Here is a 27927-nt window from a genome sequence, read left to right as displayed (position 1 = left end):
ATAATTCAGAAACTCTTCTGGCAGAAGAGATGGCCAAAAGGAACAAAACTTTCCAAGAAAGTAATTTAATGTCCAATGAATGCATAGGTTCAAATGGAGGAGCTTGAAGCGCCCCCAGAACCAAATTCAAACTCCAAGGAGGAGAAATTGACTTAATGACAGGCTTTATACGAACCAAAGCTTGTACAAAACAATGAATATCAGGAAGAATAGCAATCTTTCTGTGAAAAAGAACAGAAAGAGCAGAGATTTGTCCTTTCAAGGAACTTGCAGACAAACCCTTATCTAAACCATCCTGAAGAAACTGTAATACTCTCGGTATTCTAAAAGAATGCCAAGAAAAATGATGAGAAAGACACCAAGAAATATAAGTCTTCCAGACTCTATAATATATCTCTCTAGATACAGATTTACGAGCCTGTAACATAGTATTAATCACAGAGTCAGAGAAACCTCTGTGACCAAGAATCAAGCGTTCAATCTCCATACCTTTAAATTTAAGGATTTCAGATCCTGATGGAAAAAAGGACCTTGAGACAGAAGGTCTGGTCTTAACGGAAGAGTCCACGGTTGGCAAGAGGCCATCCGGACAAGATCCGCATACCAAAACCTGTGAGGCCATGCTGGAGCTACCAGCAGAACAAACGAGCATTCCTTCAGAATCTTGGAGATTACTCTTGGAAGAAGAACTAGAGGCGAAAAGATATAGGCAGGATGATACTTCCAAGGAAGTGATAATGCATCCACTGCCTCCGCCTGAGGATCCCGGGATCTGGACAGATACCTGGGAAGTTTCTTGTTTAGATGAGACGCCATCAGATCTATTTCTGGAAGTTCCCACATTTGAGCAATCTGAAGAAATACCTCTGGGTGAAGAGACCATTCGCCCGGATGCAACGTTTGGCGACTGAGATAATCCGCTTCCCAATTGTCTATACCTGGGATATGAACCGCAGAGAGTAGACAGGAGCTGGATTCCGCCCAAACCAAAATTCGAGATACTTCTTTCATAGCTAGAGGACTGTGAGTCCCTCCTTGATGATTGATGTATGCCACAGTTGTGACATTGTCTGTCTGAAAACAAATGAACGATTCTCTCTTCAGAAGAGGCCAAAACTGAAGAGCTCTGAAAATTGCACGGAGTTCCAAAATATTGATCGGTAATCTCACCTCCTGAGATTCCCAAACTCCTTGTGCCGTCAGAGATCCCCACACAGCTCCCCAACCTGTGAGACTTGCATCTGTTGAAATTACAGTCCAGGTCGGAAGCACAAAAGAAGCCCCCTGAATTAAACGATGGTGATCTGTCCACCACGTTAGAGAGTGTCGAACAATCGGTTTTAAAGATATTAATTGAGATATCTTTGTGTAATCCTTGCACCATTGATTCAACATACAGAGCTGAAGAGGTCGCATGTGAAAACGAGCAAAGGGGATCGCGTCCGATGCAGCAGTCATAAGACCTAGAATTTCCATGCATAAGGCTACCGAAGGGAATGATTGTGACTGAAGGTTTCGACAAGCCATGGACACTGAATCCATCTGGAAACCCAGAAAGGTTACCCTTGTCTGAGGAATCAATGAACTTTTTGGTAAATTGATCCTCCAACCATGATCTTGAAGAAACAACACAAGTCGATTCGTATGAGATTCTGCTAAATGTAAAGACTGAGCAAGTACCAAGATATCGTCCAAATAAGGAAATACCACAATACCCTGTTCTCTGATTACAGACAGAAGGGCACCGAGAACCTTTGTAAAAATTCTTGGAGCTGTAGCTAGGCCAAACGGCAGAGCCACAAACTGGTAATGCTTGTCCAGAAAAGAGAATCTCAGGAACTGATAATGATCTGGATGAATCGGAATATGCAGATATGCATCCTGTAAATCTATTGTGGACATATAATTCCCTTGCTGAACAAAAGGCAAGATAGTCCTTACAGTTACCATCTTGAACGTTGGTATCCTTACATAACGATTCAATATTTTTAGATCCAGAACTGGTCTGAAGGAATTCTCCTTCTTTGGTACAATGAAGAGATTTGAATAAAACCCCATCCCCTGTTCCGGAACTGGAACTGGCATAATTACTCCAGTCAACTCTAGATCTGAAACACAATTCAGAAATGCTTGAGCTTTTACTGGATTTACTGGGACACGGGAAAGAAAAAATCTCTTTGCAGGAGGTCTCATCTTGAAACCAATTCTGTACCCTTCTGAAACAATGTTCTGAATCCAAGGATTGTGAACAGAATTGATCCAAATTTCCTTGAAAAAACGTAACCTGCCCCCTACCAGCTGAGCTGGAATGAGGGCCGCACCTTCATGTGGACTTAGAAGCAGGCTTTGCCTTTCTAGCTGGCTTGGATTTATTCCAGACTGGAGATGGTTTCCAAACTGAAACTGCTCCTGAGGATGAAGGATCAGGCTTTTGTTCTTTGTTGAAACGAAAGGAACGAAAACGATTATTAGCCCTGTTTTTACCTTTAGATTTTTTATCCTGTGGTAAAAAAGTTCCTTTCCCACCAGTAACAGTTGAAATAATAGAATCCAACTGAGAACCAAATAATTTGTTACCCTGGAAAGAAATAGAAAGTAGAGTTGATTTAGAAGCCATATCAGCATTCCAAGTTTTAAGCCATAAAGCTCTTCTAGCTAAAATAGCTAGAGACATAAACCTGACATCAACTCTGATAATATCAAAAATGGCATCACAGATAAAATTATTAGCATGCTGAAGAAGAATAATAATATCATGAGAATCATGATGTGTTACTTGTTGCGCTAAAGTTTCCAACCAAAAAGTTGAAGCTGCAGCAACATCAGCCAAAGATATAGCAGGTCTAAGAAGATTACCTGAACACAGATAAGCTTTTCTTAGAAAGGATTCAATTTTCCTATCTAAAGGATCCTTAAACGAAGTACCATCTGACATAGGAATAGTAGTACGTTTAGCAAGGGTAGAAATAGCCCCATCAACTTTAGGGATTTTGTCCCAAAATTCTAATCTGTCAGACGGCACAGGATATAATTGCTTAAAACGTTTAGAAGGAGTAAATGAATTACCCAATTTATCCCATTCTTTGGAAATTACTGCAGAAATAGCATTAGGAACAGGAAAAACTTCTGGAATAACCACAGGAGCTTTAAATACCTTATCCAAACGTTTAGAATTAGTATCAAGAGGACCAGAATCCTCTATTTCTAAAGCAATTAGTACTTCTTTAAGTAAAGAACGAATAAATTCCATTTTAAATAAATATGAAGATTTATCAGCATCAACCTCTGAGACAGAATCCTCTGAACCAGAAGAGTCATCAGAATCAGAATGATGATGTTCATTTAAAAATTCATCTGTAGGGAGAGAAGTTTTAAAAGATTTTTTACGTTTACTAGAAGGAGAAATAACAGACATAGCCTTCTTTATGGATTCAGAAACAAAATCTCTTATGTTATCAGGAACATTCTGCACCTTAGATGTTGAGGGAACTGCAACAGGCAATGGTACTTTACTAAAGGAAATATTATCTGCATTAACAAGTTTGTCATGACAATCAATACAAACAACAGCCGGAGGAATAGCTACCAAAAATTTACAGCAGATACACTTAGCTTTGGTAGATCCAGCACTAGACAGCGATTTTCCTGTAGTATCTTCTGACTCAGATGCAACGTGAGACATCTTGCAATATGTAAGAGAAAAAACAACATATAAAGCAAAATTGATCAAATTCCTTAAATGACAGTTTCAGGAATGGGAAAGAATGCCAAGAACAAGCTTCTAGCAACCAGAAGCAATAAAAAATGAGACTTAAAAAATGTGGAGATAAAAGCGACGCCCATATTTTTTAGCGCCAAATCAGACCCCCACATTATTTGGCGCCTAATTGCTTTTGGCGCCAAAAATGCCACATCCGGAACGCCGACATCTTTGGCGCAAAATAACGTCAAAAAAATGACGCAACTTCCGGTGACACGTATGACGTCGGAAACGGAAAAGAATTTTTGCGCCAAAAAGTCAGCGCCAAGAATGACGCAATAAAATGAAGCATTTTCAGCCCCCACGAGCCTAACAGCCCACAGGGAAAAAGTGTCAAATTTTTGAAGGTAAGAAAAAAATGATTAATTCAAATGCATTATCCCAAATATGAAACTGACTGTCTGAAAAATAAGGAAAGTTGAACATTCTGAGTCAAGGCAAATAAATGTTTGAATACATATATTTAGAACTTTATAAACAAAGTGCCCAACCATAGCTTAGAGTGTCACAGAAAATAAGATTTACTTACCCCAGGACACTCATCTACATGTTTGTAGAAAGCCAAACCAGTACTGAAACGAGAATCAGCAGAGGTAATGGTATATATAAGAGTATATCGTCGATCTGAAAAGGGAGGTAAGAGATGAATCTCTACGACCGATAACAGAGAACCTATGAAATAGACCCCGTAGAAGGAGATCACTGCATTCAAATAGGCAATACTCTCTTCACATCCCTCTGACATTCACTGCACGCTGAGAGGAAAACCGGGCTCCAACTTGCTGCGGAGCGCATATCAACGTAGAATCTAGCACAAACTTACTTCACCACCTCCATCGGAGGCAAAGTTTGTAAAACTGAATTGTGGGTGTGGTGAGGGGTGTATTTATAGGCATTTTGAGGTTTGGGAAACTTTGCCCCTCCTGGTAGGAATGTATATTCCATACGTCACTAGCTCATGGACTCTTGCTAATTACATGAAAGAAACATATATTTAGAACTTTACATATAAAGTGCAAAACCATAGCTGAGAGTGTCATAAATAAAAGGAAACATACTTACCAAAAGACACTCATCTACATATAGTAGATAGCCAAACCAGTACTGAAACGAGAATCAGTAGAGGTAATGGTATATAAGAGTATATTGTCGATCTGAAAAGGGAGGTAGGAGATGAATCTCTACAACCGATAACAGAGAACCTATGAAATAGATCCCCGTTAGGATGACCATTGCATTCAATAGGTAATACTCCCTTCACATCCCTCTGTCATTCACTGCACTCTGAGAGGAACCGGGCTTCAGCATGCTGAGAAGCGCATATCAACGTAGAAATCTAGCACAAACTTACTTCACCACCTCCATAGGAGGCAAAGTTTGTAAAACTGAATTGTGGGTGTGGTGAGGGGTGTATTTATAGGCATTTTGAGGTTTGGGAAACTTTGCCCCTCCTGGTAGGAATGCATATCCCATACGTCACTAGCTCATGGACTCTTGCCAATTACATGAAAGAAATAATGTATTAGGTGTTACTTTTGACAATTTTGAGAGGGACCTTGAACCTAACTCCCTCACTTCCCATTGACTTACATTATAAACTGGGTTTCCATTTACAATGTTTCGATTAACAACCATTCCTTCTGGAACCTAACACCGGCGTAAACTGAGGGCTACCTGTATACATTTCCTAATCTAGACATCTATATGTTCTTCCTAGACTATTAGTTTACATGGAAGGCTATTGCTTCTATCATAAGGTGCAATTATTTTTTTTTAAAAGAGTATATTTTTTACAAATGTTTATGTTCTTTCTCCTTTTACGTTTCTCTATATATTTGAGGACAATGATTTGATTAACTTATGATCAGTTTATCATGTGTACTTTCTATAGGCAATAGACGATGAACTGATTGTTATAGATTGTTTTTATACTATATATTTTTATATGACTGACTATTCGATAACCTACTCAATATTTTATCTATTTTTATTTAGCATACCTATGTGAACCTTAGGATTGTACATAGAGTGACTAGCACTATGAAATAGTGGTTTTTAAACTGAAGCAAAATGTAGGTCATATTTTGTATTGCTTATCTTTTTCTGTGTTTCTTATATGGCTTTTTATGAGTTTATAATGTCATGACACATTAATTGCTGAACCGTATTAGATGCCAGTGCTTTAAGTTTCGTAACTAACAAGTGCAAGAATTCACAATCTTATCTTACGGGCTGGTAATGGATTTGGATTAACTTGCTATTAGAATAATGTGATTGATATTCATTGTTTAATTATAATCACATAATATACACTGATACCCAGGACACTGAACGATTACAAACCTGGTGTCATTATTATAGTAAGACTTGCTAGCCAATGGGATGAATGAACTAACACGTGACGTGCACGGACCATTAGGGATGCCCCACACACTGTACGATCACAAACCTGGTGTCATTATTATAGTAAGACTTGCTAGCCAATGGGATGAATGAACGCGACGTGTAGGACCATTAAAGATCAAGGACTGTAAAGTTAATATCACATGGGCGCCACGCAACCAATAGGCGCTGGTTATTATGAAAAGGGGGCGTGCCACCTTTCCAGTTTAAAGTTAGGATTACAGTTTGTAATATTCTCTGATGAAGAAGGTTGAGATAGTGAGTGCCTTCAAAACACGTCAGGATTACTTGTGAATGCTGATATTTCAGGACTTTGTTTTATTCTGGATCTATGCACTAGGACTTTGTGGTTTTTATATATGTGTACCAATTACCTCATATGTTATTGAGGTTGATATATGTGAGCATTGCATTAAGTGTGTGTTTTAAATAAAGATACAGTATTGCACTATCTTTCAATTATCTCTTTACATGCATTACGTCCGAGATCCGGAATAGAAGCCTAACTCACTACAAGCAATACGAGTGGATTCCCCTGGTGTCTAAGACAGACTCTTCTTGCACTGTGCGGCCCGTACCTCATACTGATTGATATTGCTACATATATGATGAATTCTTTGGAAATTGACTCTTAACTACATTAGCTATTAGAGTTACATTTTATGTTTTAATATTCCATTTGTGTTTGTGCTTATCTTTTTGGAGCCAGGTGTCATTATATTATATTATATATTATGTTTTAATAGAGACCAGTTATTTTGTTACATACAGATAAGGAGACTTTTGTGAATATACTAATATACTAACATATTACTAATTAATTATCAGATTGTGCCTGCCCACACTACTTTCTTTCTTTTCTATATATATATATATATATATATATATATATATATATATATATATATATATATATGTATACTGTATATATTCAATAAACTAAATTGTTACTTATATTATGCTATAACATTGTTCTATATATTGGACTAATACTGTTTTCTTGATATCTCCTGATGTATAAACTCATTTGCCAGCAAGGGGTTACTATTTTATGTTAATTGAACGTACTTTATGTGCGCTTGATAAATGTAAGTTGTAGGACCTGTAAAATACTTGCTTAAGGGGACATAAAACCCTAAATTTTCCTTTCATGATTCAGATAGAGCATACAATTTTAAACAACTTGTTTAATTTACTTCTATTATCAATTTTGCTGCAGTCTCTTGGCATCTTTTGTTGAAGGAGCAGCAATGCACTTTTAGGAGCTAGTTGAACACATTGGTAAGTCAATGACAAAAGTCATATATGTGCAGCCACCAATCAATAGTTAGCTCCTGGCTCTTCAGCCTATCTGGGGGTATGATTTTCAACAAACAATACCAAGAGGACTAAACAAATTAGATAGTTGAAGTAAATTGGAAAGTTGTTTAAAATTGTATGTTGTATCTGAATCATGAAGGTGAAAAAAACATAATTCATGATTACCTAATAAATTACTTTCTTTCATGGTGGTGAGAGTCCACAATCCATTACTCCTGTGAATTACTCTTCCCTGCCACTAGGAGGAGGCAAAGATGTCCAAACCCCAAGAGCTCTATAAAACCCCTCTCATCTCACTGGTACCTCAGTCTAACTTATAGCCATGCAAATGAGCGGCGAGATTACATAGGTGGTGTAGGTTTCAGCACAACTGCTGAAATTTGCGTCACCTATAAGTTCACCTCGCACATCGGGTGAATCACATAAACGGCGCCGGCATATCATATACTGCCTAAGTTTGATAAACTGGCGACATTCAGAAATGTGTGGAAATACACATTTCTGGAGTCTGCAGTGACTTACGGCAGTTTAAAAAAAAAAACGTTTAAAACACACGTAAAAATCTAAGCCACCTCCCAAAAATGAAACCGACACGTCAAAATCCCTATATTCGCCATCCCCCCACATCACAATCTAGATTACGAGTTTTGCGCTACAGAGGGTGTGAAACAAACTAAACAAAAGTTGCGTTATTTCACCCTCCATAGCGCTGCTATTACAAGTTTCTTAAAAAAAACCTCCTTGCACATGCGATATGGTGGTGATAAGCTCCATACCGCACAAAATCCAAGGGCTGAGAATATGTGCTCGTGCACGCTTTACCCATAGACATCAATGGGGAGAGAGTGTTAGAAAAAAAACTAACACCTGAAGTGCGGAATGGCGATCGCCATAACGCAACCCAATTGATAGCTATGGGGGAAAAAAAAGTTATGTTTAAACCAAACACCCTAACATAAACACCAAGTCTAAACACCCCTAATCTGCCGTCCCCAACATCGCCGACACAGAAATAAAGTTATCAACCCCTAATTAGCCTCTCCCGACATCGCCGCCACTAATAAAAGTTATAAACCCCTATTCCGCCGCTCACCGACATCGCCGCCACTAATAAAAGTTATTAACCCCTAAACCTCTGGCCTCCCACATCACCGCCACTAAATAAACCTATTAACCCCTAAACCGTCAGCCCCCCACATCGCAAAAAACTAAATTAAACTATTAACCCCTAAACCTAACAACCCCCTTACTTTATATTAAAATTACAATATCCCTATCTTAAAATAAATAAAAACTTACCTGAAGTTAAAAAACTAAGTTTAAACTAACAATTAACCTAACATAACTTATATACTAAAATTAAAATAACTAAAAATTAAAAAAACTAAATTACACATTAAAAAAAACCTAACACTACTAAAAAAATGTAAGTCTAGAAATTACAAAAAATAAAAAATGCTAAATTACGAAAAATAGCAAACACTAAATTATGAAAAATAACAAACGAAATTATCAAAAAACAAACAAACAATTACACCTAATCTAATAGCCCTATAAAAATAACCCCCTCCAAAATAAAAAAAACACCCCCTAGCCTACAATAAACTACCAATAGCCCTTTAAAGGGCCTTTTGTAGGGCATTGCCCTAAAGAAATCAGCTCTTTTACCTTGATAAAAATACAAAGACAACAGTAAAACCCACCACCAACCAACCCCCCAAAATAAAAAACCTAAGCTAGCCATTGCCCTGAAAAGGGCATTTGTATGGGCTCCCGAAGATCCACTCACAGTTTCTGAAGTCCGGACATCCATCCTCATCCAGGCGGCGAGAAGTCTTCATCCAGGCGGCATCTTCTATCTTCATCCCGGTGACGCGGAGCAGATCCATCTTTGAAGACATCCGACACAGAGTGTCCTCTTCATACGGTCACCGCCGTACACTGGATCTGCAATGCAAGGGAGCCTTTTCAAAATGGCGTCCCTTGCATTCCTATTGGCTGATTTGATTCTTGAAATTTAAATTCAAATCAGCCAATAGGATGAGAGCTACTGAAATCCTATTGGCTATTAAAATCAGCCAATAGAATTTCAGTAGCTCTCATCCTATTGGCTGATTTTGGGGGGATTGGTTGGGTGGTGGGTTTTACTGTTGGGGGGTCTTTGTATTTTTTTTCAAGGTAAAATAGCTGATTTCTTTTGGGAAATTCCCTACAAAAAGCCCTTTTAAGGGCTAATGGTAGTTTATTGTAGGCTAGGGGTGTTTTTATTTGGGGGGCTTTTTTATTTTTATAGGGTGTTCTGTCGAGAACTTCAATTCCTCGAAAACTCCAATCTGACTTCCGGTAAGTCTTCTATGTTAATATCCGTTTTGCCTCTGTCTAGGGGGGTGCACCGCCGATCCTCTGGCATACACCCCAAGTAAACCGATTGGAGTTTTCGATGTATTGGAGTTCTCGATAGAATAAGGGCTATTAGATTAGGTGTAATTGTTTTTATTTTTGATAATATTCGTTTGTTATTTTTCGTAAAAAAGTGTTTGTTATTTTTTGTAATTTAGTATTCTTATTTTTTGTAATTTTTTAATGTGTAATTTAGTTGTTTTAATTGGTAGTCATTTTAATTTCAGTATAATAGTTTAGTATAATAGTTGTTAGGCTAATTGTTAGTTTAAACTTTTTTTTTTTTTTATTTCACAGGTAAGTTTTTATTTATTTTAAGATATGGATATTGTCATTTTAATTTAAAGTTAGGGGGTGATAGGTTTAGCGGTTAATAGTTTAACTTATAAGTGGCGACGTGGGGGGGCTGGTAGTTTAGGGGTTAAAAGGTTTATTTAGTAGTGGCGATGTGGGGGGCTGGCGGTTTAGGGTTTAATAGGTTTAGTTAGTGGCGGCGGTGGCAGGAAGCGGCGAAATAGGGGTTAATAACTTTATTATAGTGGCGGGGATGTGGGTGGGTGGCAGATTAGGGGTTAATAAGTTTTAAATAGTGTTTGTGATGCGGAAAGGCCTCAGTTTAGGGGTCAATAGGTAGTATATGGGTGTTAGTGTACTTTGTAACAGTTTAGTTGTGAGTTTTGTGAAACATTTTTGTTACACAAAATCCATAACTACTGCTCTCAGATGGCGGTATGGAACGTGTCGGTATAGGCTGTAACGCAAGCATTTTAGCCTCACTGCACAACCTGTAATACCGGCGCTATGGAAATCCCATGCAAAAACGTCATTTTTTTGAGTGCGGGATTGACGTTGCATTACAGGCTAAAATGCTTGCGGTACAGCTATACCGACACGACTCGTAATGACTGCGTTACTGTTTTTACACTGAAATTTACATTTTTTCAGCATTAAAACCCTAACCCAAAACTCGTAATCTAGCCGATTGGTATTAACCCCTAAACCGCCAACCCCCACATCGCAATCTACATAAATTATAAACCCCTAATCTGCCAACCCCCCACAAAGCAAAGTATTGAATGACATTATTAACCCCTAATCCGCCAACCCCCCACAACACAATCTACCTAATTAACCTATTAACCCCTAAACCTCCACCCCCCAACACAAAGTATCTAATGACGCTATTAACCCCTAATCCGTCAACCCCCACAATGCAAACTACATATTAAAACCTTTAACCCCTAATCCGCCAACCCCCCACAACACAATCTACCTAATAAACCTATTAACCCCTAAACCGCCAACCCCTCAAAACACAAAGTATCAATCTAATCACTAAGCCCTCTAACCTAACACCCCCTAGGTTAACCCTAATGAACTACAATTACATAAAATAAAAAAAGATTATCTCCCTAGAAAAGTAAAAATCTAACACTAACGCCGACATAAAGCTAGATTACGAGTTGTGCATTCGTCTTGTAACGTTGAAAATATGACATTTTCAGCGTTAAAACAGTACCGCAGCCATTACAAGTCTTGTCATTATAGCTGTGCCGCAAGCCTTTTAGTCTGTAACGCAAAGTCAGTCCCACACTCGTAAAAATTATGTATTCATGGGATTCCCATAGCGCTGCCATTACGAGTTTTGCGGTGAGGCTAAAAAACCTGTGTTACACCCTAAAACGACAAGATCTGTAACACCATCTAAAAGCAGTAGTTATGAGTTTTACGCTGCAAGGGCGCAATCCGATATACGGCGTAGTTTGCGGTGCAAGCGAGGGAACCCGCATCGCCCGCAGTTTCAGCTCGCATCTCGAGCTATCCAATATACGGCACCGTCAGATGCTAACGTGCCGTAAGTCGGATAAACCAGCGATGTCCAGAAATCTGCGCAAGTACAAATTTCTGGCGTCGCCAGTGACTTACGCCACGTTAGAAACTGCCGGCGCCTACAAAACCTGACTAAAGTATGAAATCACCCGCACTGTCTAACACGCCTCCCTAACATAGCCTGACACGTCTAACACGCCTCCCTAACATAGCCCGACACGTATAACCCTCTATCCGCTATCCCCCCTCACTATCCTAACAATAAAATATGTATTAACCCCTAAACCGACGCTCCCGGACCCCGCCACCAGCTATATTAAATATATAACCCCCTAAAGTGAGCCCCTACCCCGCCGACATCTATTTTAAAATTATTAACCCCTAATTTAATCCCCCTACCCCGCCGCCATCTATATTAAATTATTTAATCCCTAAAATACTAAACTATCCCTACCACTAAACCTAAGTCTAACCCTACAAATAGCCCTGAAAAGGGCTTTTTGCGTGGCATTGCCCCAAAGTAAGAGCTCTTTTGCCAGCCCTTAAAAGGGCTTTTTGCGGGGCATGCCCCAAAGAATTCAGCTCTTTTGCCAGCCCTTAAAAGGGCTTTTGGCGGGGCTTTGTCACAAAGTAAACTGCTCTTTTGCCTACAATCTAATCCCCCTACACCGCGGCCACCTATAATAAATGTATTAACCCCTAATCTAATCCATCTACACCGCCGCCAGCTATATTAACTATATTAACCCTAATTATATTAGGGTTAATATAGTTAATATAGTTATTATATTATATATATTAACTATATTAACCCTAATTATATTAGGGTTAATATAGTTAATATCGTTATTATATTATATATATATTAAGTATAATAACCCTATCTAACTCTAACATCCCTAACTAAATTCTTATTAAGATAAATCTAATATTAATATTATTAATTAAAATATTCCTATTTAAATCTAAATACTTACCTATAAAATAAACCCTAAGATATCTACAATATAATTAATAATTACATTGTAGCTATGTTAGGGTTTATATTTATTTTACAGGTAAATTGTTAATTATTTTAACTAGGTATAATAGCTATTAAATAGTTATTAACTATTTAATAGCTACCTAGTTAAAATAATTACCCAATTACCTGTACAATAAATCCTAACCTAAGTTACAAATACACCTACACTATCAATAAATTAAATAAACTACAAATATCTATCTAAAAATACAATTAAACAAACTAAACTAAATTACAAAAAAAACAAACACTAAATTACAAAAAATAAAAAAATTACAAGATTTTTAAGATAACTACACCTATTCTAAGCCCCCTAATAAAATAATAAAGCCCCCCAAAATAAAAAAATTCCCTACCCTATTCTAAATTAAAAAAAGTTCAAAGCTCTTTTACCTTACCAGCCCTTAAAAGGGCTTTTTGCGGGGCATGCCCCAAAGAAAACTGCTCTTTTGCCTGAAAAAAAAACAATACCACCCCCCAACATTCCAACCCACCACCCACATACCCCTAATCTAACCCAAACCCCCCCTTAAATAAACCTAACACTACCCCCCTGAAGATCTCCCTACCTTATCTTCACCACGCCGGGCCGAACTCCTCATCCGATCCGGGTGATGTCTATCCAAGCGGCAAAGAAGAAGTCTTCATCCCGGCGATGTTTTTATCCAAGCGGCAGCAAAGTCTTCTTCCATCCGCCAGCATCTTCCATCAAGCGGCATCTTCAATCTTCTTTCTTCGCTCCACCGACGCGAGCATCCATCCCGGGCCGACGACTGAACGACGAATGAGGTACCTTTAAATGACGTCATCCAAGATGGCGTCCGTCGAATTCCGATTGGCTGATAGGATTCTATCAGCCAATCGGAATTCAGGTAGAAAAATCTGATTGGCTGATTGAATCAGCCAATCAGATTCAAGTTCAATCCGATTGGCTGAACCAATCAGCCAATCAGATTGAGCTTGCATTCTATTGGCTGTTCCAATCATTAGTTTTTTAGTTTTTTTATTACTTTTTTTTTAATTTTAGGTTTTAATATAAGGTATCTTAGGTTTTATTTCACAGGTAAGTTTGTATTTATTTTAACTAGGTAGTTATTAAATAGTTAATAACTATTTACTAACTAGTCTACCTAGTTAAAATAAATACAAACTTACCTGTGAAATAAAAATAAAACCTAAGCTAGCTACAATATAACTATAAGTTATATTGTAGCTAGCTTAGGTTTTATTTCACAGGTAAGTATGTATTTCGTTTTAAATAGGTATTATTTAGATAATAATTGTTTTGTTTAAAGTTTAATTTAGCTCTATTGAAATTATGTTAAAGCTAGGGGGTGTTACGGTTAGGGTTAGGTTTACGGTTAGGGTTACGTTAGGTTTAGGGGTAGGTGTAGGGGTTAATAGTTTAATTTAGATTTTTGTGATGTGGGGGGCTGGCAGTTTAGGGGTTAATAGATTTATTTAGTGGTAAAGATGTGGGAGGACAGAGGTTTAGGGGTTAATAGCTTTATTTAGTTGTGGCGATGTCAGAGAACGGCGGAATAGGGATTAATAGATTTATTATAGTGTGGGCGATGTTGGGGTGCATGGGAATAGGGGTTAATAACTTTAGTATAGTGGCGGCAATATCTGGAGCAGCAGATTAGGGGTTAATAGTTTTATTTAGGTGGCGGCGATATCGGGATTAATAACTGTAGGTAGGTTGCGGTGATGTCGGTGGGGGCAGATTAGGGGTGTTTAGATTTGGGGTTTATGTTAGGGTGTTAGGTTTAAACGTTCATTTTTTTTCCCCATAGACATCAATGGGGCTGTGTTACTGAGCTTTTCTTTCCCGCAATCGCAGGTGTTAGACTTTTTTCTAACCCGCTCTCGCCATTGATGTCTATGGGGGAAGCGTGCAGGAGCAAGTCAAAACAGCGCTTGTTTTTTGTGCGGTATGGAGCTTAAACGCACCATATCACACGCACAAGTCGACTGTTTCAAAACTTGTAATGGCAGCGCTATAGAGGGTGAAGTAACGCAACATTTGTTGTGTTCGTTTCGCACCCTTTATAGAGTAAAACTAATCTAGGTGTAAGGTACTCCCCATTCCTGAAGTCCAGCGGTGAAGGTCTTCTTCCAGGTGGATCAATCTTCATCCAGCGCGGGACCATCTTCTTTTTTCATCCCGGTGGCAAGATACCTCAATATAAATATATAATAAATAATTTAGTTTTTTCTGTAATCTTACGGCTAGATTACGAGTTGTGCGTTAGGGTAAAAAAGCAGCGTTAAGAGGTCCTAAAGCTGCTTTTTTATGCCCGCTGGTATTACGAGCCTTGAAGGTTTAGGGTCACCGCACACTTCTTTGGCCTTACCGCAAAACGACTTACGTAAACTTTGTAAAGTCTTTTTTCTATGGGACTTCCATAGCGCCGGTATTACGAGTCTGTCCTGGGAGGCCAAAAAGTGAGCGGTACACCCTACCCTGTCAAGAGTCCTAACGCATTTAAAAGTCAGTAGTTATGAGTTTTATTGTACAACAACATAAAACTCATAACTAACGTGCTAAAAAGTACACTAACACCCATAAACTACCTATTAACCCCTAAACCGAGGCCCTCCCGCTTAGCAAACACTATAATAAAAATTGTAACCCCTAATCTGCCGCTCCGGACACCGCCGCCACCTACATTATATTTATGAACCCCTAATCTGCTGCCCCCAACATCGCAGACACCTACATTATATTTATTAACCCCTAATCTGCCACCCCCGACATCGCCGCCACCTTCATTATATTTATGAACCCCTAATCTGCCACCCCCGACATCGCCAACACCTACATTATAATTATTAACCTCTAATCTGCCGCTCCGGACACCGCCGCCACCTACCTACATTTATTAACCCCTAATCTGCTGTTCCCAACGTCGCCGACACCTACATACTATTTATTAATAGTGATGTCGCGAACTGTTCGCCGGAGAACAGTTCCCGGCGAACATAGCTTGTTCGCGTTCGCCGCTGCGGGCGAACATATGCGATGTTCGATCCGCCCCCTATGTGTCCTCATTGAGGAAACTTTGACCCTGTATCTCACAGCCTTCTGACACATTTGAGCCAATCAGAGGCAGACACTCCCTCACAGACCCTCCCAGCTCCTTGGCAGCAGCCATTTTAGATTCATTACGATCTTGCTTTCTTAGTGAGAGGAGCTTTAGTGTTGCTGCTGCTGACATTATAGGGAAATAGATAGCTAGGCTAGTGTATTTAGTGTCCACTGCAGTCCTGAAGGACTCATCTGATCTCTGCTGTAAGGACAGCACCCCAAAAAGCCCTTTTTAGGGCTATAACTTCAGTCATTTTTTTTTTATTTTTTTTGTAATTTTATTTGCATTTGCCTGGCTAGTGCAATTGAATTGCAGTTGTCTGCCTGCCAGCGTGTGTGCCAGGCCCACTTGCCAACTAGTGCCACCAGTCATATTTGTTATAACAGTATTGTAAATATTTAAAATAAAAACTTTTTTGACTGAGAAACATCAGTCATCTAGTGTGATCTAATTGCAGTTGCCTGCCTGCCAGCATGTGTGCCAGGCCCACTTGCCAACTAGTGCCACCAATCATATTTGCTATAACAGTATTGTAAATATTTAAAACAAAAACTTTTTTGACTGAGAAACATCAGTCATCTAGTGTAATCTAATTGCAGTTGCCTTCCTCCCAGTGTGTGTGCCAGGCCCACTTGCCAACTAGTGCCACCAATCATATTTGTTATAACAGTAGTGTAAATATTTTAAAAAAATATTTTTTGACTGTGAAACATCAGTCTGCTAGTGTAATCTAATTGAAGTTGCCTTCAATGTATCTATCTCGTGGTTGTGCAAATGGACTGTTTGCGGTTGTTTGCGGTGCGTTACACGGGGAGTTTGGTCTGTCACTGTGAAGCGGGCGTAACCCTTACACTACCTGATCGATACAACATCATACCTGATGTTTTAAAGCACGTTATTCCAAACAATTTAGGAATGTTGGGTGATTTAGGCCCTTTATGGGTTAAAACCAGACTCTGCATCAACTATGTAATTTTCCGTGGGAGTTTTGCCATGGATCCCCCTCCGGCATGCCACAGTCCAGGTGTTAGTCCCCTTGAAACAACTTTTCCATCACTATTGTGGCCAGAAAGAGTCCTTGTGGGTTTTAAAGTTCGCCTGCCTATTGAAGTCAATGGCGGTTCGCCTGGTTCGCGAACGTTTGCGGAAGTTCGAGTCCGCCGTTCGCGAACCTAAAAATTTAGGTTCGCGACATCACTATTTATTAACCCCTAATCTGCTGCTCTCAACATCGCCGACACCTACATATTATTTATTAACCCCTAATCTGCCGCCCCCAACATCGCCGCCACTATATTAAAGTTATTAACTTCTAAACCTAAGTCTAACCCTAACCATAACACCCCCTAACTTAAATATAATTACAATAAATCTAAATAAATATTCCTATCATTAACTAAATTATTCCTAAATACTAAACCTGTACCTGTAAAATAAACCCTAAGATAGCTACAATATAACTAAGAGTTACATTGTAGCTATCTTAGGGTTTATTTGTATTTTACAGGCAAGTTTGTATTTATTTTAACTAGGTAGAATAGCTATTAAATAGTTATTAACTATTTATTAACTACTTAGCTAAAATAAATACAAATGTACCTGTAAAATAAAACCTAACCTAAGTTACACTAACACCTAACACTACACTATAATTAAATAAATTAACTAAATTAAATACAATTACCTAAATTAAAATAAATTAGCTAAAGTACCAAAACAAACAAACACTAAATTACAGAAAATAATAAACAAATTACAGATATTTAAACTAATTACACCTAATCTAATAGCCCTATTAAAATAAAAAAATCCCCCCTATTAAAATAAAAAAAAAACCTAGCCTAAACTAAACTACCAATAGCCCTTAAAAGGGCCTTTTGCGGGGCATTGCCGCAAAGTAATCAGCTCTTTTACCTGTAAAAAAAAAATACAAACCCCCCCAACAGTAAAACCCACCACCCACACAACCAACCCCAAAATAAAATACAATCTAAAAAAACCTAAGCTCCCCATTGCCCTGAAAAGGGCATTTGGATGGGCATTGCCCTTAAATGGGCAGTTAGCTCTATTGCAGCCCAAAGTCCCTAACCTAAAAATAAAGCCCACCAAATACACCTTTAAAAAAACCTAACACTAACCCCCTGAAGATCGACTTACCAGGAGAAGTCTTCATCCAAGCCGGACCGAAGTCCTCAACGAAGCCAGGTGAAGTATTCATCCAAGCCGGGCGAAGTGGTCCTCCAGACGGGCAGAAGTCTTCATCCAGACGGCATCTTCTATCTTCATCCATCCGGTGCAGAGTGTGTCCATCTTCAAGACATCCGACGCGGAGCATCCTCTTCATCCGACGACTAAAGCTGAATGAAGGTACTTTTAAGTGACGTCATCCAAGATGACGTCCCTTAGATTCTGATTGGCTGATAGAATTCTTTCAGCCAATTGGAATTAAGGTAGAAAAAATCCTATTGGCTGATGCTAATTTAATTGTAGGATAATAGTTAAGGTAGGTTAATTAATAGTTTAATATAGTTTATTTTAACTCTAAAGGTAATTTAAAATTTATTATAAGATAGGGATGTTGTAATTTTAATGTAAAGTTAGCGGGTTGTTAGGTTAAGGGTTTAATAGCTAAATTTAGTTTATGGCAATGTGGGGGACTGGCGGTTTAGGGGTTAATAGGTTTAGTTAGTGGTAGTGATGTGGGAGGCCAGGGGTTTAGGGGTTAATACTTTTATTTGGTTGTGGTGGGGTCCAGGAGTGGCGGGATAGGGGTTAATACTTTTATTTCGTTGCGGTGGGGTCCGGGAGCGGTGGGATAGGGGTTAATGCATTTTATTTAGTGGCAGCGATGTCAGGGTGGCAGATTAGGGGTGTTTAGACTTAGGATTTATGTTAGGGTGTTAGATGTAAACGTAACTGGTTTTCTACCATAGATATCAATGGAATATCTGGCAGCAGCAAACATAAGCTTTTGCTTCTTTCAGACTCCCATTGATTCCTATGGCATCTGCGGCCTCCAGGGTGGCGGATTGAAAACCAGGTACGCTGGGCCGGAATAGCCACGAGTGAACCGGTTAACTATTTGATAACTTTGAAAAAGTATCAAATAGTGCTGAATGTGTATTCGGAACATTTGTAATGATGTAAGCATCGATCTGTGTCAGATTGAGACCGGCAGATCGTATGTTACATCACAGAATTAAAATTTTGCCGGTCTGTAGGCTTTGTTAACTAGGTCGAATCAAGCTCGCCACAATTACGCTACGGAATTCCAGCGTATTTCAGGTTGACGGCTTGATAAATATCCCCTATAGAGGAGTTTTCCATATTTTATTTTGAAAGTAGAGGTTTACTCCCTTGAGCTCAACTTTAATATTTATTTGTGTACTCTAGTAAACTGTCTAAGTTGTTCATCAATAATATTTCTTTATATTTTATGTATAATTGTAACAAGTGGCGAGTTCTTGTTCTGAATGTATGTAACTTGTATTCCTAAACCTCAATAAAAAAAAACATAATTTATGTAAGAACTTACCTGATAAATTCATTTCTTTCATATTAGCAAGAGTCCATGAGCTAAAGACGTATGGGTTATACATTCCTACCAGGAGGGGTAAAGTTTCCCAAACCTCAAAATGCCTATAAATATACCCCTCACCACACCCACAAATCAGTTTAACGCATAGCCAAGAAGTGGGGTGATAAGAAAAAAGTGCGAAAGCATAAAAAATAAGGAATTGGAATAATTGTGCTTTATACAAAAAAATCATAACCACCACAAAAGGGTGGGCCTCATGGACTCTTGCTAATATGAAAGAAATGAATTTATCAGGTAAGTTCTTACATAAATTATGTTTTCTTTCATGTAATTAGCAAGAGTCCATGAGCTAGTGACGTATGGGATAATGACTACCCAAGATGTGGATCTTTTTCTAGAGAGGGAGGGATAAAATAAAGACAGCCAATTCCGCTGAAAATAATCCAAACCCAAAATAAAGTTTAAATCTTATAATGAAAAAAACTGAAATTATAAGCAGAAGAATCAAACTGAAACAGCTGCCTGAAGTACTTTTCTACCAAAGACTGCTTCAGAAGAAGAAAACACATCAAAATGGTAGAATTTAGTAAAAGTATGCAAAGAAGACCAAGTTGCTGCTTTGCAAATCTGATCAACCGAAGCTTCATTCCTAAACGCCCAGGAAGTAGAAACTGACCTAGTAGAATGAGCTGTAATCCTTTGAGGCGGAGTTTTACCCGATTCGACATAAGCATGATGAATTAAAGATTTCAACCAAGATGCCAAAGAAATGGCAGAGGCCTTCTGACCTTTCCTAGAACCGGAAAAGATAACAAATAGACTAGAAGTCTTTCGGAAATTCTTAGTAGCTTCAACATAATATTTCAAAGCTCTAACTACATCCAAAGAATGCAATGATCTCTCCTTAGAATTCTTAGGATTAGGACATAATGAAAGAACCACAATTTCTCTACTAATGTTGTTAGAATTCACAACCTTAGATAAAAATTTAAAAGAAGTTCGCAACACCGCCTTATCCTGATGAAAAATCAGAAAAGGAGACTCACAAGAAAGAGCAGATAATTCAGAAACTCTTCTAGCAGAAGAGATGGCCAAAAGAAACAAAACTTTCCAAGAAAGTAATTTAATGTCCAATGAATGCATAGGTTCAAACGGAGGAGCTTGAAGAGCCCCCAGAACCAAATTCAAACTCCAAGGAGGAGAAATTGACTTAATGACAGGTTTTATACGAACCAAAGCTTGTACAAAACAATGAATATCAGGAAGATTAGCAATCTTTCTGTGAAAAAGAACAGAAAGAGCAGAGATTTGTCCTTTCAAGGAACTTGCAGACAAACCTTTATCCAAACCATCCTGAAGAAACCGTAAAATTCTCGGAATTCTAAAAGAATGCCAGGAAAAATGATGAGAAAGACACCAAGAAATGTAAGTCTTCCAGACTCGATAATATATCTTCCTAGATACAGATTTACGAGCCTGTAACATAGTATTAATCACAGAGTCAGAGAAACCTCTTTGACTAAGAATCAAGCGCTCAATCTCCATACCTTTAAATTTAAGGATTTGAGATCCTGATGGAAAAAAGGACCTTGCGACAGAAGGTCTGGTCTTAACGGAAGAGTCCACGGTTGGCAAGAGGCCATCCGGACAAGATCCGCATACCAAAACCTGTGAGGCCATGCTGGAGCCACCAGCAGAACAAACGAGCATTCCTTCAGAATCTTGGAGATTACTCTTGGAAGAAGAACTAGAGGCGGAAAGATATAGGCAGGATGATACTTCCAAGGAAGTGACAATGCATCCACTGCTTCCGCTTGAGGATCCCTGGATCTGGACAGATACCTGGGAAGTTTCTTGTTTAGATGAGAAGCCATCAGATCTATTTCTGGCAGTCCCCACATTTGAACAATCTGAAGAAATACCTCTGGGTGAAGAGACCATTCACCCGGATGTAACGTTTGGCGACTGAGATAATCCGCTTCCCAATTGTCTATACCTGGGATATGAACCGCAGAAACTAGACAGGAGCTGGATTCCGCCCATACCAGTATTCGAGATACTTCTTTCATAGCCAGAGGACTGTGAGTCCCTCCTTGATGATTGATGTATGCCACAGTTGTGACATTGTCTGTCTGAAAACAAATGAACAATTCTCTCTTTAGAAGAGGCCATGACTGGAGAGCTCTGAAAATTGCACGGAGTTCCAAAATATTGATTGGTAATCTCACCTCCTGAGATTCCCAAACCCCTTGTGCTGTCAGAGATCCCCAAACAGCTCCCCAACCTGTGAGACTTGCATCTGTTGAAATTACAGACCAGGTCGGAAGAACAAAAGAAGCCCCCTGAACTAAACGATGGTGATCTGTCCACCACGTCAGAGAGTGTCGTACAATCGGTTTTAAAGATATTAATTGAGATATCTTTGTGTAATCCCTGCACCACTGGTTCAGCATACAGAGCTGAAGAGGTGGCATGTGAAAACGAGCAAAGGGGATCGCGTCCGATGCAGCAGTCATAAGACCTAAAAATACCACAATACCCTGTTCTCTGATTACAGACAGAAGGGCACCGAGAACCTTTGTAAAAATTCTTGGAGCTGTTGCTAGGCCAAACGGCAGAGCCACAAACTGGTAATGCTTGTCTAGGAAAGAGAATCTCAGAAACTGATAGTGATCTGGATGAATCGGAATATGCAGATATGCATCCTGTAAATCTATTGTGGACATATAATGCCCTTGCTGAACAAAAGGCAGGATAGTCCTTATAGTTACCATTTTGAATGTTGGTATCCTTACATAACTATTCAATATTTTTAGATCCAGAACTGGTCTGAAGGAATTCTCCTTCTTTGGTACAATGAAGAGATTTGAATAAAACCCCAGCCCCTGTTCCAGAACTGGAACTGGCATAATTACTCCAGCCAACTCTAGATCTGAAACACATTTCAGAAATGCTTGAGCCTTCACTGGATTTACTGGGACACGGGAAAGAAAAAATCTCTTTGCAGGAGGCCTTATCTTGAAGCCAATTCTGTACCCTTCTTAAACAATGTTTTGAATCCAAAGATTGTGAATTGATCCAAATTTCTTTGAAAAATCGTAATCTGCCCCCTACCAGCTGGGCTGGAATGAGGGCAGCACCTTCATGTGGACTTGGGAGCTGGCTTTGGTTTTCTAAAAGGCTTGGATTTATTCCAGACTGGAGATGGTTTCCAAACTGATGCCGCTCCTGTGGGTGAAGGATCAGGTTTTTGTTCCTTATTGTGACGAAAGGAACGAAAACAATTATTAGACCTAAATTTACCTTTAGATTTTTTATCCTGTGGTAAAAAAGTTCCTTTCCCTCCAGTAACAGTTGAGATAATAGAATCCAACTGAGAACCAAATAATTGATTACCCTGGAAAGAAAGGGAAAGCAAAGTTGACTTAGAAGACATATCAGCATTCCAAGTTTTAAGCCATAAAGCTCTTCTAGCTAAAATAGCTAGAGACATATACCGGACATCAACTCTAATGATATCAAAGATGGCATCACAAATAAAGTTATTAGCATGTTGAAGAAGATTAACAATGCTATGAGAATTATGATCTGTTACTTGTTGCGCTAAAGCTTCTAACCAAAAAGTTGAAGCTGCAGCAACATCCGCTAAAGATATAGCAGGTCTAAGAAGATTACCTGAACATAAGTAAGCTTTTCTTAGAAAGGATTCAATCTTCCTATCTAAAGGATCCTTAAAGGAAGTACTATCTGCCGTAGGAATAGTAGTACGTTTAGCAAGAGTAGAGACAGCCCCATCAACTTTAGGGATTTTGTCCCAAAATTCTAATCTTTCAGATGGCACAGGATATAATTGCTTAAAACGTTTAGAAGGAGTAAATGAATTACCCAAATTATTCCATTCCCTGGAGATTACTTCAGAAATAGCATCAGGGACAGGAAAAACTTCTGGAATAACTACAGGAGATTTAAAAACCTTATTTAAACGTTTAGATTTAGTGTCAAGAGGACCAGAATCCTCTATTTCTAATGCAATTAAAACTTCTTTAAGTAAAGAACGAATAAATTCCATTTTGAATAAATATGAAGATTTATCAGCATCAACCTCTGAGACAGAATCCTCTGAACCAGAGGAACCATTATCAGAATCAGAATGATGATGTTCATTTAAAAATTCATCTGAAAAATGAGAGGTTTTAAAAGACCTTTTACGTTTACTAGAAGGAGGAATAACAGACATAGCCTTCTTAATGGGTTTAGAAACAAAATCTCTTATGTTAACAGGAACACTCTGAGTATTAGATGTTGACGGAACAGCAACAGGTAATGTAACATTACTAAAGGAAATATTATCTGCATTAACAAGTTTGTCATGACATTCATTACAAACAACAGCTGGAGGAACAGATACCACAAGTTTACAGCAGATATACTTAACTTTGGTAGATCCAGCGCCAGGCAGCGTTTTTCCAGAAGTATCTTCTGACTCAGTGTCAATCTGGGACATCTTGCAATATGTAATAGAAAAAACAACATATAAAGCAAAATTGATCAAATTCCTTAAATGACAGTTTCAGGAATGGGAAAAAATGCCAGTGAACAAGCTTCTAGCAACCAGAAGCAATAAATAATGAGAGTTAAATAATGTGGAGACAATAGTGACGCCCATATTTTTTAGCGCCAAAAAAGACGCCCACATTATTTGGCGCCTAAATGCTTTTGGTGCCAAAAATTACGCCACATCCGGAACGCCGACACTTTTGGCGCAAAAAAAGTAAAAAATGACGCAACTTCCGGCGACACGTATGACGCCGGAAACTGAAAAAAAAATGTTTGCGCCAAAAAAGTCTGCGCCAAGAATGACGCAATAAAATGAAGCATTTTCAGCCCCCGCGAGCCTAACAGCCCATAGGGAAAAAAGTCAAATTTTAAGGTAAGAAAAAAATTGATTTATTCATTGCATTATCCCAAATATGAAACTGACTGTCTGAAATAAGGAACGTTGAACATCCTTTGTCAAGGCAAATAAATGTTTGAATACATATATTTAGAACTTTATATAAAAGTGCCCAACCATAGCTTATAGTGTCACAGAAAATAAGACTTACTTACCCCAGGACACTCATCTATATGTAGTAGAAAGCCAAACCAGTACTGAAACGAGAATCAGTAGAGGTAATGGTATATATAAGAGTATATCGTCGATCTGAAAAGGGAGGTAAGAGATGAATCTCTACGACCGATAACAGAGAACCTATGAAATAGACCCTGTAGAAGGAGATCATTGAATTCAAATAGGCAATACTCTCCTCACATCCCTCTGACATTCACTGCACGCTGAGAGGAAAACCGGGCTCCAACCTGCTGCGGAGCGCATATCAACGTAGAATCTAGCACAAACTTACTTCACCACCTCCATAGGAGGCAAAGTTTGTAAAACTGATTTGTGGGTGTGGTGAGGGGTGTATTTATAGGCATTTTGAGGTTTGGGAAACTTTGCCCCTCCTGGTAGGAATGTATATCCCATACGTGACTAGCTCATGGACTCTTGCTAATTACATGAAAGAAATAAAAATGAGGAGAACCTGTTTTTGCAACTGGCTGAGAACCATTGCCACACACACACAGACAGACAGTGAAGTTTACTAAAATGCCTCTTTGTGAGACAAACTTCAAACAACGGTTAGATCACAGTATTACTTTTTTTATTTATTTTGTCCCCCTTTCTTGAAATTTAACTCAGAAAATTGTGGGACTCCAATTCTACTGAGCTTATATAAGGAGCCAACATATTGAAACCTAAATCTCCCCATAACTAATCTCTTTTGCTAAAGGACAATTAGGAACCAGCAAAATAGTTAATAAAGGGCCAGTTTACAAGTGGAGCACTAAATATCCCTTTGATGAAAGCGATATTTGCGTTCCAATGTGTAATACCAGTGCACAATAATGTGCACTGGTATTACAAGCTTTCAGCAATGTGAACATGACCTTCCGTTCACATTGCGCACACGAGAGCGCGCTTCCATAGGCTCCTATGGGAGCCTCATTCTGATGCCATCATATACGGCATCAGAACTCGCGCTGGGGGTAAGTAGTGCAGTGATGGGCAGCAGTGCTAAATATATATGTATATGATTATATACATATATATTTATGTGTTGATATGTGTATATACATATATTAACACAAAAATATTTGACATAAGCATATACCTATATATTTACTGGGAACACACAGTTCTCATTGACCACAATATAAAGGCATTTTTCAGCGCAAATTTTTTTATTACATCCCACTCCCACCAACTTCAGCCCCAAAATACTTTGGGCAGATTTATAAAATTAACCAGAGGTCTAATTTGGCCGTTTGCGGGCGTGAGATAATTTAGCGCTCCCCTTGTAATCTAGCCCAAAGTGTTCAAACACCGAACTGTCCAAGCAATAGATAAGGGAAACCCTGTAAGATATTTGTTTTAACATTGATATATTCTACAAAGTCACAGTTTGTACAGTTAAGTGTTTGGATATTTTATTGCCTGCTTAATATCTGTCACTAACTGTCCTCAGCAAAATAGATGAGATACAGCGAAACCTAGTTTTCAACATAATGGCACCCATTACTTTACAGAAACAAAAGTACTTTATAGGAAACTAAACCTTTACTCTTTTTTCTTCAATATTCAAAGAACTAACATAATTTAAAAAATGTAATTGCATACTATCAGACTGATTTAAATACATTATTTTTAGCATTTATTTACTACTTTAAGAGAATGTGTTATGCTCTTTTTATTCAAAGTTTTCATATAATCTTTGAAAACATTAAAAACATTTTTGGTTTTGAATTAAACAAATTGTTTTTAACTTGTTGGCACAGCTTTGACAAGAGTTACTAAAGCATAGACATAAATCAGATCTGCACAAATCTGCAGGATACACATTTAGGAATGTTTTCAGTTCCACCAATGTGTTTTAACCCCTTAAAGCCATTAGGACTTTCTATGCCGTCCTAATTTTAATGCCCTTAGGACAGCATAGAACGTCCTAGCCTTTTGGCTGTACTAAAGCCAAAGGCGCTTCCCGAATGGGATTGCAGGCTGGAGCCTGGAGGGTGTGCCTAGCATCATAGGCCCTCCCCCCAGACACAATCCCATCATTGAAATCATGCAATCGCATGAACGAGCACGTGATTTAAATTTTTTACTTATTTGTTTACATTACTTTGTTCCGATGTAGACATATAAGTCCGGTCGTTAAGGGGTTAAATACTATGCTCTTGTTTCATAAAACTAAAAGATTTTATCGTGAAATTTCTTTTTTTTTTTAAATGTATTTTAGCAACTGTGCTCAAGCAAACGTCAGGCATATGTTTGCATTGCAAAGTGAAGTCTCTGATTAAGGAACTATGCCATAGCTATGTAGTAAATGTTAAAGGGATGTGAAACTCCGAATACATTTTCCTGATTCATAAAGCTTGTGTAACTAAAATAATAGTCTTCAATTTAGTTGTTACATGAAAATGACCTCTTTTTAGGTATCATTTGCTAAAACATATCTCCTGGGATAGGCTTATCAGTGTGCATGTCACATGAGCACTATATAATATCATTGTAACGAGTTGAAAACACTGCTGACAAACAGTGCCTGAACCTACCTCAGTATGGAAAGTTTTAACAAAGAATAATAAGAGAAAAGAAATAACAAAATCTATAGTCTGTCTGAATCATGACAATTTTACTCTGACTTTCATGTTCTTTCTTTTATAATGCCATTCGCTTGCTATATATGCTGTTTGTTTACAATGTTTGGTTACTTACCATGCAGTGAATACCGGACTTCTAGATTTGAAGAGTTACAGAGTAAATATTCTTTAGCTGTGTCCACAAACACAAAAGCAAGTAGTGAAAATAGAACTAAATGAAGCATTATTTAGAATTGTAAAACTTTTCTTGGAAAATTTAGTGCTTGTTCCGTGCTGTAATCAGGAAGCGTATAGTTTAAAAGGTTAGGTAAAGTTCATATTCCTCTTTCAATATTATAATTCTTCTTTGTGTTCCTGGTTTCTACTGAATCCAACAGGGAGTGTCACGCTACTAGTAATTTTACATTGATTAAATATGATCAAATGGTAGTGCCGAAGCTAGCTGTAATTGCAAATGCAGAAAGGAAAAGGAAGCATTTTACTTGCTTAAAATGAAAAGAGGAAATTGGGATGCAAATCAGACAAACACAGATAATCTTTTCATGCATATTAAATGGAGTACAAGCAAAGATTTTGTGATATCATATTGAAAACAAAAATTCCTCATAAAGGGCCAGATTACAAGTGGAGCAGTACTCGATTGCACATTTCACATTCCAAAATTCTTCACATAGAAGCATATGTCCTATTTATTTATTCATACATACATATTTCTACACACACACACATATATATATTATATATATATACACACAGTATCTCACAAAAGTACATCCCTCACATTTTTGTAAATATTTTATTATATCTTTTCATGTGACAACACTGTAAAAAGTATAAGTATGCATACTGTATGTACTCA

At 38.2% G+C, this 27927-nt stretch overlaps 1 protein-coding gene across 1 annotated transcript in view; it reads right to left on the bottom strand.

The window, feature by feature from the left end:
- Window positions 1-27504, bottom strand: part of LY96 (lymphocyte antigen 96) — a 141600-nt gene extending 114096 nt beyond the window's left edge. The window contains exon 1 of the mRNA XM_053715135.1: window positions 27184-27504. Within this exon, the coding sequence (XP_053571110.1) occupies window positions 27184-27292 (109 nt within the window). The 5' untranslated portion in view covers window positions 27293-27504. The remainder of the gene's footprint in view (window positions 1-27183) is intronic.
- Window positions 27505-27927: the final 423 nt, after the last annotated feature.

The sequence above is a fragment of the Bombina bombina genome, chromosome 5 (assembly GCF_027579735.1).
Source record: "Bombina bombina isolate aBomBom1 chromosome 5, aBomBom1.pri, whole genome shotgun sequence".
NCBI classification, from domain to species: domain Eukaryota; kingdom Metazoa; phylum Chordata; class Amphibia; order Anura; family Bombinatoridae; genus Bombina; species Bombina bombina.
The sequence above is the reverse complement of the archived record's forward strand: the minus strand, read 5'-3'. Positions and strand labels throughout refer to the sequence as shown.